Source organism: Asterias rubens, chromosome 10 (assembly GCF_902459465.1).
Source record: "Asterias rubens chromosome 10, eAstRub1.3, whole genome shotgun sequence".
Taxonomy (NCBI): Eukaryota; Metazoa; Echinodermata; class Asteroidea; order Forcipulatida; family Asteriidae; genus Asterias; species Asterias rubens.
In genome coordinates, this window is record NC_047071.1 from 14569224 (window position 1) to 14580251 (window position 11028).

Consider the following 11028-nt stretch of genomic DNA (forward strand, 5'->3'; position numbering starts at 1 on the left):
ATCTGATGCTACATTCTAACGTCGTATGTCTGTCATTTATGTTATACCCTCCCTAAAACAATATTTAAAGGAACACGTTGCCTTGGATCGGACGAGTTGGTCATTAAAACGTGTTTGAAACCGTTTATTATGAAATATGCATATGGTTAGAAAGATGTTTTAAAAGTAGAATATAATGATCCACACAAGTATCACCCAATATTGTACGGTTTTCCTTTTACGTCGCGAACTAACACGGTCGGCCATAAAAATTTGACTCCCATAAATGGCCGACCGTGTTAGTCGACGAGGTAAAAAGAAAACCACGCAATTTCGAGGCATATTTGTGTAGATCATTATATTCTACTTTTACAACATCTTTCTACCCATATGCACTTTATAACAAACAGTTACAGAACGCTTTTCAAAGACCAACTCGAACAACGTGTTCCTTTTAAAACGTGTTATAATATAAATTAACAATAAAATAAATACAAATGCGTTTGCAAAAGCGGTCTGAGTGCAGGCCGTCGTAAAAAGTTTGGCTGTTCTTGAAACTGAAGGGGATAATGAAGTCGTGAAAATGCCAAAGCACTCATCAACGAAGTCGTCTACTCCCGAAGTGACCCCATTTTGGGCACCTCGTGAACACGTATTTCAAAATTCTTAGCGTTTGTGCCATTAATCATCAACTCATAGAGTAATCAATTCAGCCTTAGCAAGAAAATGCGGATGATTTTGATACCTATATAGGATTTGAGGCACTGCATGGAGAGGTATCAATGTATATTTGGTTTGCAGTAACACCAGGTGTGTATCCACTTGCCAGGCCGAGTTGTTCTTAGAGAACTGAGACCAATTCAGAACTGACTCCGCGGCAGTACAGATTACGATCCTAAAAGCTAAAGTAGTAGTCCAGTCTATTTTCTTTTGCTATACCATCCACCCAGGTAATAGTTAAAAAACAGGACAGTTCTTTTCAGAACTGAGAAGTCTCCCGAACCTCCGACTATCTACTCCGCGGCAGTAGAATAAAGCAAGACAGTTTTCTAAGAACAACTCTACCTGGCAAGTAGATACACACATGGTGTTACCGCAAACCAAATATACATTTTGATACCTGTATTAAACTCTGTGACTGAATAAAAAACGACGACAAGAAAGACAAGTTGAGTTTCCTACAGACGTACATGTTTTTGGCACTTCGTAAAATTGGTGACGTACAGCACTGGCCCAGAGGCGCCGTGGTTTAACCAGTAGAGCGCGAAGTGGTGGTTGGTTTACTGTGTTGGTTCTCCATTCATAAAGAGGGTAACAAATGGTGCTTGATAAGGGATGTGGCAACTTTATTTTGTCTTCATTGTGTGTGCTTGAGGATGTTAAGGGGGATTTTCTATTCAAGACAAAAATAGTGGTTGGGGAACATAATTGGGAGATACCCTTGCCTGCTCCATAACCATGCGTGGTGCAATGTATAGGCTTCAAAGGATGTTGTTCCACATTATTGGGGACCCACAAAGCGTGACGTATCCCTCCGGGTTGCATTAACCATAAACCACGTAAGGTACCATAGAGAAAAGTACTGTCGTACACAGCAATGGCGTATCGGCTTGATTGAGGACCAGCAAGTTTTGACTGTTCCCAGAACAGTTTTATGGAACTTTAACTGAATTGTGTAAACCGCTAGGCCTATAGGCCATACGATCCGTAAGTATATGTGTTTACCGTGTTTACAATTTGTTGATAATTAGTGTAACATACGGTTGCCATTTTAAGATCCTGTGTGTTACTACCGCGCCCGACTTAACAACTGGTTGCGTGTTGCACTGTATGCTGTTCATGCGTGAAATCCCGCTAATGGCGGCCACGTCTGCCGTTGCTTGTTCGTTTATGATCTAAGACTACACAAAAGAGAGGCATACGGATGGCTACTTCTAGAAACTATTAGGCTCCCCGTTGCCTTCATAGTTTCTAAAAGTAGCGGATGGCCACCATGTGAATACATCATATCTGGTTGAGTACTGTTGATTCTGAAAAGAACCGGTAGTTAACGGCTCAATAGAGCAAAGCAAACTGGTTCTTTTTCAAAACCAACATTTATTTACTCAAAAACTGATAACCACATGGTGGTACCGCAAAGCACCGCAAACTTCAACACGTATTCCATTTTGAAAGTCTAAATTGAATGTGAAGGTCGTATTGACTGTAAATTTACAATTAAGAGGGCTATTAATTTCAAGTTGATATTTAATGAAGCAGGTATTGAAATTAAATAATTAAACTACAAAATATACTTTGTCACTAAACTAGTGAGTCCGTGCAAAATATAGAGGAAGGTCTGACAAATCGGAAGGTTTCATCAAAATTAAATGCAGTGTAAAGAAGAATTTGAAAATTTAACATAAATTTCTGACTAAATTAAACATGCTTGGCACACTATTGAATTACCCCATTCGATTGTCCAACAAATTATAAGGACTTGGATCGGGCGAGTTTGTCTATATAAACAGCGTTTGAAAACGTTTGGGATGAAACGCATGTTGGCAGAATAATGATAACTTGACGCAACGGTTCCATATGAATGCTAAACTCAAAACAGATGGACAAAGTGTGCAACATTTTAAAACATTATTCAAACAAAATATTGTTGATTTTGTTGAACAAAGCAACCAGGGATGCGAGGTATATTTATTTATTTAATTGAAAGTATGTATAGAAATTTTGAACTCGGTCCCAATCGCTGTTGAACGTTTGATTGTTTTGCTTATACGGGCGGTCATACAGATTGCAAACAAGTGCGGTTTGGTTATCAACAATGGAATGTTCGCGACATGTCGTACAAAACTGTGCCCTATGTATCAATCACCATACCCAAATACCGTTATAGAAGATCGAAGGAAAGTCATATACGTCTGGTAATCACTCTTAAAAGCAGTGGACACTATTGGTAATTGCTAAAAAATAATTACTAGCATAAAACCTTTATTAGCATAAAACCTTACTCAGTAACGAGTAACGGGGAGAGGTTGATAGTCTAAAACATTGTGAGAAACGGCTCCCTCTGAAGTAACGTAGTTTTCGATAAAAGGAGTACTTTTCCACGAATTTGATTTCGAGACAACAGATTTAGAATTTGAGGTCTCGAAATCAAGCATCTGAAAGCACGCAACTTGTGACAATGGCGTTTTTTTTATTCATTATAATCTTGCAACTTCGACGACCGATTGAGCTCAAATTTTCACAGGTTTGTTATTTTGTGCATATGTTGAGATACACCAAGTGAGAAGACTGGTGTTTGACAAACACCAATAATGTCAAGTGTCTTTAAAATTCATGGCAATAGAGGGAGCCGATTCTCACAATGTGTTATACTATCAACTTCTCCCCATTAGTCGTTACCAAGAAAGGTTTTTGCTAATAATTATTTTGAGTAATTACCAGTAGTGTCCCTTGCCTTTAAAAGCTCTGTGATTTTTCCCCTTTTCATGAAAAACTTTAATACTTAAGAAGCCGATACCTCTACAGGTAAATTTGTCTTCATCCACAGTGAGTAGGGATTCGTGCCATTGCCAGAAACTTGATCTACAAGAGGTATCAAGACCTTTTAAGGTATGTTTCACGAGGCGTGTTATACAATTCAAATCTCAGGTTATATTGGACATGAGAACGTAAGGGCCAATGTCAAAATTGTCAACATCTCTATTTTTAGTACGTTTCCTGACAACTGAAGACTGTAATAATGTTCTGATCATTACATCCTGCAATTATGTGATGTTAAAATGAACAATGTCTATAGGAACTAATTAGGCCTTCACTAAACGTCGTAGTTTCGCCGTGTCGAACCCAATGATTTTTCGCGTGGTAAAAAGTGCGGCAATTTAAAACAAATTTGTGACAAATGTCGAGTTTATTAAAATAGTTTGCCGTACTTAAAGTAACCCAAAATGGCGACGCGGAAGAATATTGCAGATTTAGAGTACTGCATCTTGATGTCAATTTGAGCTGTGACTGTGTTTATGGGTAAATTTTTACTTAGAGCCGAGGGCGCCCTACTAAAATGACGTCATTTGTGCATAAAGTCTATAGTGTGACTAGAGAATGACGAATTTATTCTACACAAAATGCTAGTTTTGTTTTGATGTGATGACATTCAGTGATACGTGTTTTTAATGTTTGTTCTCCTTTATTCTGTAATACATAACACTTCAATGACGTCAGGTAAGAGTCGAGACCGGTATCCTAAAGCAAGAAAAAAGGTTCAAACGAATGAGCACATTATTATGATATTTACACTTCTCGTTTATCACGGCGCAGCCATCTTATTCGGATCATTGTAAAACCAAGGCTGGAAGAAGAAAAAAAACTGGTCCGTCTTAAGTATAATTATGTACCACCAAAACTAATTTTACAACACACACTCTACCTTTCCACGCCCATCCTGTCCGCCATTTTGGGAGGCAAAATGTACGATTGACTCCTAAAATGGCAGAAAGGGTATAGACGCGTATTGTGCGCATCCAGGGCCCAATTTCATAGAGCAGCTAAGCACACAAATGTGCTTAGCATGAAATTTCTTCCTTGATAAAACAGGATTACCAACCAAAGTTCCATTTTTGCATATTACTTGTTACTGGTATAATTCAGTCTTTGTTAACTTACCCTGACAATCACATGGAAATTTGGTTGGTAATCCTGTTTTTATCAAGGAAGAAATTTCATGCTAAGAAAATGTTTGTGCTTAGCAGCTCTATGAAATTTGGCAGAGGTCACTCGTGAACTTTCTGATTGGGTGACCAACAAAGTGCGGTACCCTTCATATGAACCCTCGTCCGGATACTAAACAAGCTTTGATGGAATTTTTCATAGATTTGACAATTACTTCAAAGATTTAAAGGCAGTGGACACTTTTGGTAATTACTCAAAATAATCATCATCATAAAACCTTTCTTGATTACCAGTCATAGGGAGAGGTTGATAGTATAAAACATTGTGAGAAACAGCTCCTTCTGACGTGACGTAGTTTTCGAGAAAGAAGTAATTTTCCACCAATTTGATTTCGAGACCTCAAGTTTAGAATTTGAGGTCTCGAAATCAAGCATCAGAAAGCACACAACATCGTATGACGAGGGTGTTTTTTCTTTCATTATTATCTCGCAACTTTGACGACCGATTGAGCTAAAATTTTCACAGGTTTGTTATTTTATGCATATGTTGAGATACACCAAGTGTGAAGGCTAGTCTTTGACAATTACCAAAGGTGTCCGCTGCCTTTAATTGTAATCTTTCTGTTGCACAAATGTCAATAGTAAAACTTTCGTGAGTTACGTGAACTTTCTTAATTGGTGATTAATTAACCAGACGATTTACAATGATATCAAACACCTTGTCCTTTTTGTTTTGCACAAAGGTCATCTTACAAACTTTCGCGAATGTCGCGAACTTTTTGAATTGGTTACCAGTATACAATTGTTGCATGTTGTGACGGGGTCCATGTCGTTTTGTACACTCGAGGGGGAAAAAGGAACCCGAGGCGAAGCCGAGGGTGCCATTTTTCCTCGACCCCGTCACAACGTGCAACAATTGTTTTGTTCTACCTTTGTATAACTGTTATTCCTCTTCTCGAAGTTCTGTTGTCATCTTCAAACATTATTACGACGGACTATTTATTGTTTAATTAGCAGACGAACAAGAAACAATTCCCTTGTACCCGCGGTTGTTTCGCACACAGCGCTGGAAATCGACCAACGCTGGGAACGACCAAGGTGATGTACACCGGTGTACATCACTTTTCATGTTACCCGGCCCGTCGAGCCATGTAACATGCGCTTTTGTTGCGCGTCACATGATTGGTTCTCGACCAATCAAACTTCACAGTTTGTTACCGAGGTATAACAACAATATTTGTTACACTTCAGATTAACCAGACGATTTACAATGATATTAAACACCTTAAGCAGCATGCAGCATCAGAGTCCAGCATTCTCCAGAAGACGATCAGAGCATACTGATCGAAACGTCGAGTTAATCCAACGGTTCTTTTCAGAACCACCCCAACTCATTTAGAGATTGTTATTACATGGTGTTACCGCAAACTCTTCTATATATTATTTCCACCATGCAAAGTTTCAAATCCTAATTAAACACCTTGTCCTTTTTGTTTTGCACAAAGGTCATTTTACAATCTTTCGCGAACTTTTTGAATTGCTTGATTACACTTCAGATGACCCAAATGATTTGACATAAGTTTCAAAGATCTAGTTCTTCATTTGTATTCTTTCCGTTTTGCACAAAGGTCATTTTGTACACATTCGCGTATGTCGTGAACTTTCTGAACGGTCGTCCAACAAAGTTCGGTACCCTTGAGATAAACCAAACAATTCAACAATGATTCCAAAGATCTATTTTTTTTATTCTGTTTTTACTTTCAGACTGATGATAATGCTGAAATAATCTCGTGGGATTCTCTCACCTTCAATCATGATGTTCCCGTGTGAACAGGCAACCTGAGTCAACCATGCCCTTACCCTATCTTAGATACCGTGTTGATTCAAAGTGATGTCGTGTATGCTCTTGCCCTGATAAAACTCCACGTGGACATCGAACCTGGCATCAGTCAATGCACTTGATGGACAGACTGAACATTGAATGCACTATCGCATTGTTATTATAACACATGGTGACACAGCAGAAAGTAGATACCCTCATCCATGCATATAAATGCAGGCGTGGTATAAAGGAGTGGGTGCTTATTGTTAGAGGAGACAATCAGCTCCCGAAGTCTGTGAGGAAGGGTGTGCCATAGTGGTCTGCATGGATACGAACAGCCACGAGCGTGTAAAGTCCTATAGAGATTTACACCCTTGTGTACAAGAGGCATCGCCAGAAACACATCCTTTCAACTCAGAAGCACCACCAATGCAGCCGATCATGTATAACACCAGAAGACCGTACCAGTACCAGTCTTCGGTATCGGCAGTTCACAAACTACAACAATTTGCAGCCAATAATAATAGTACAATGAACCCCGGAGCAGCAAACTATTCCAGGCGCTCTTTGGTATCTACGAGTGCCTTCTCGGACCCCACTATGAACTGGTCGACAGCAGTACAGAAAACAACGATACGAGAGATGCAGCAGCAACGTGTCGTAACCGGCAATCCGATGGTCCTTGATAAACGCCCTCAGCATTGGCCAGGTGGGATCGGCCTGCCACCACCGTTGAAAGAACTTACTCGAAGCATTCCTTACTCACACAACCAGAGTGTTCCCCAACACTTCAGTCCGTTTCAAGACATCCCGGGGAAATCAGCAGGGAATCACATGTACCCAAATAGCTCCGCACAGCAAAGAGGTTGTCCTGATCAGCAATACGGAGGGTATCATCACAGTGCCTTCACAAGACCGTCCGCGTCAACTTCGCCTGTTAATTCACTCGACGTGGAGATTAACCGTCTCCGGGGAATGATAACAAGAGTCGAGATGTTGAGAGAGAAGTACAAGTACCAAGAGGGTGCATTAAACTACCCTAACGCCCTGCCCGGTCCGACAATAAGGACCAATAGTAGGCCTATCCCAATGTGGTACAACGGTCAGCCCAGACCACCGGCTGACCTCTACCGTTACCCAGACATGCAACCAGTCAAGCCGGAGGCTTTTAAGAATCACCATCCAAACTCCGGAATGAACAAACCGAGTCGCAGGCAGCATCAGGTTGCTCCGGAACGACGATGTCTTAAGTCACCCGAGCACACGCAAAGAACAGCCTTCTCGGACTTTAATCACTACGGTGGAACGCGTGCTCCGGAGAGGCAGTTTCCAACGTCACCCGAGCACACACAAAGAGCTGCCTTTCTGGACTTGAATCGATATGATGGAATGCCTAAGATTGTTGATGTGCGTAGCTTGGCTGTTGAAGTACAGGAGGGACAACGTAACAATAAAAAAGAGTCTCAGAATTGTCAAGCGTACAGCATGAAAGTTTCACCGACTGCAAGGAGCTGCACTCGGCAAACAATAGATACGAGGAAAGAAACAAGAAGCGTGGACTCACATGACAGTGGTGTTGAATGCACGTCCTCGCCAACAGAGATTCAGTCCAAAAAGAACAGACAGTTTGTGTACGGTAGGACTTCATCTGAACTGCCTACAGATGATGAAGTGTTGGTCAGAGAGGAACATCGAATTTCAATGTACCATTACCAGGGACCTTGCGCAACCACCAGCATTGCTCGCTCTGCTGAAGGTCACTGTTTACTTGGTCCAAGAACGACGTCTCCCCCACGCACAGAACCCAGAAAGCAGAACCCACGAAAGCGTTTGTCAAACACTGCGAACGAAACCGAATTGATGGTCAAGAAGGCAAAAGCTACGGAAGGTGTAAACTGTATCGACAGGCTTGAGACGAATTGCCCTGTGTCCGTGTCAGGAAGGTGCGACCAAGCTCTCGATCTATCCTTGAAGAAACGGAAAGGTAACAGTGACACACAAGTAAACGGTGTTCGGATTAAAACAGAACCATTTAGTAGACCAATTGATTCACCCGGAAGGAATCGCTTCTTGGCAAACTTTAGGAAAAAGGTTGAAGGCATCTTACATCAATCTTCTGACACAAAAGTACAATCCGATACCCTTGCCCAAGGGTCTAGCAGCAACGGTCAAAACGATACCTCAAATGATTTGGACAGAGGTGGTTCAAAACCATACACTGTTAACCATCTCGGTAAGAAACAAGCCAGGAACAAATTGTCGCAAGATCAAGGACAGTTTCCACCGAAACCGGAATCCAACCCAAAGAGTCAAACAGTTCCCCTCTGTCTCGCACTAAAAGAGGGCTCCTTATGCACCGATGAACTGGTCTCTGAATCCATTCGCCTGTCCAGAGAACTACCCTGGAGCTCGTCTCTTGTGATAGAAACAGATAACGAGAAGCCGTCCGTGCCACAGTCCGGTGCGTGTCGTTCACCCGGCATACTGGTGATCAATCATGCTGAGACAGACACCAGTACTATAAACGCGTGGGTTGTACCTGAGCCACATGGCCGAGCAGCCAAGCTTGACAGTCGCCCAATTAACTCGAACAGAGACTTATACACCCCCTTTCGCGAGACACCAGCAACGCCACATAATGCTAAAACCTGCCCGTCACCCGCTCAAACAAAACTACTCGATGCCACCGTTCGTGTTCGTCATCCCGAAGCTTTTTCTACATACCCGACCAGCAAAAAGTCCCAAAGGAACACCAGACTGTATGCTGAGGCTGATAAGTTGGACATAAAGTACAGTGCTTACAGCAATGAGAAGCTTAGTGAGGATGTTGGAAGCGAGTATATAGTCACGGACCCCACAGACTCTGCCCCCATTTTTCAAATCCCCACCGAGGATGGGTTTCGACGGCTCCGTAAGGCAGGTGGTAAAATACACGAGATCTACAGGGTGACAACCTCTATCCCAAAGGATCCTCCTCCTATTAATAGCCGTAGGCTGCAAACTCCTCCCCACAGTAGCGTGCACTACCGAGAGATGTATTTCCCATGCGTCCTTAGATCTGAGGTCCCGTTCATACCAACGCACTTACTCGTTCAGACCCTCTTTCCGGGGGTCGAGGTGGCGACGGTTTGCAAAGCACTCCAGCAGTGCAATATTCTGAATCGCTATATGACTCGTAATGAACAGGAGTCATTAAAAGACGACTTAAGAGAACGAGGTGTCACCAGCTGTAAAATGGTACCCCTGGATGAGTTACATAATAACTGGGATGAGCTTCTGATGAATATAAGCATCGATTAAGCATGGATATTATTGCTACTAACTAACAAGAGTACTGTACAAGTCTGTTTTATAAACAAAAACTATACAACTTGTGACGTGATAAAAACTAAAAACTGGGTATTAGTGTTTGGTCATTGGACAGTTGAATGGTCAATCAAGCACTAATGCTGAGACGACTGGTCATTCATTAAACACCTATGATCAGTCGAATGGTCAATGATCAAGCGCTATTGCTCAGTCGACTGGTCAATAATTAAACACTAATGCTCAGTTGACTGGTCAATAATCAAACACTAAAGCACAGTCGGATGGTCAATAATCAAACACTTATGCACGGTATGTGCGCTCGGACCGTTTTGTACAACTAATTACAATATTTTAATTTGATACAATATTGTGCGTCATTTTGATTGCTGCTTACGGTAAATTATCTGGTAAACCTAGTTTGCATATTATTTATATAATTTTGGTTGGAGTATGTATTCTTGTGTGCGATTCGTCTTTTGTTTAAGCCACTGGACACGTTTGGTAATTGTCAAAGACCGTTATTCTCACTTTGTGTATCCCAACATGTGCACACAACAACAAATCTGTGAGAGTTTGGACTCGATTGGTCATTGTAGTTACAAATTTGTATGCTCGCAGAAGCCTATAGTAAAAGGCTTCAGACCTGCAATTACCTCTTTCTCGAAAGCTACGTTAGTTCAGAGAGAACCATATCTCACATTGTTTTATACTACCAACAGCTCTCTATTGCTTGCTACCAAGTAAGTTTTCACGATGCAACGATTTTTTTTTATAAATTACCAAACGTGTCCAGTGCCTTAAATCAAATGCTTGTATTATAAAGATTGTTATATTATATCATGGTATCACAGATTTATATAATTTCATCACACATTCACTCTGAGGACTTTCCTTTGTTCTGTGCACTTCAGAAAAAAAACATTATTTTTCAACACTGTTCAGAAACCACCAATATCTTACCTACACAAGTCCACAAAGTGTTTCAAGTTGCCACATTGTGTTGACTTCTTGTTTTCGTATGTGACGCGTAAGCGCTATTCACACGACAGCAATTAACAGTGGTCCCTTGGTTAATTTTAGCAAGGTTGTAAAATTTAGAAACTGTTTGACAAGATTTTACAAGAGACCTTGGACAGTACTCAAATTGTTGTCCTTACACAAGAGGTACATTTTGTAAAGTTGAACAACCTTGATAAAACTTAACAAGGGACCCTTGCTAAATGGCACTCTCAGTAGTTCATTCATTGACGACTA

The 11028-nt window shown here is 41.1% G+C and overlaps 1 protein-coding gene across 1 annotated transcript; it reads left to right on the plus strand.

The window, feature by feature from the left end:
- The first annotated feature begins 1584 nt into the window (after positions 1-1584).
- LOC117296148 lies at positions 1585-10325 on the plus strand. The gene is made up of 2 exons (XM_033779028.1): positions 1585-1686; positions 6408-10325. Exon 2 carries the CDS (start codon positions 6790-6792, stop codon positions 9763-9765), a length of 2976 nt encoding a protein of 991 aa, XP_033634919.1. The 5' UTR covers positions 1585-1686; positions 6408-6789; the 3' UTR covers positions 9766-10325.
- The last annotated feature ends 703 nt before the right edge of the window (positions 10326-11028 follow it).

Excerpts from the sequence above, each read along its gene's own strand:
- LOC117296148 (XM_033779028.1), top strand. The coding sequence starts at position 6,790 with ATGGATACGAACAGCCACGAGCGTGTAAAGTCCTATAGAGATTTACAC.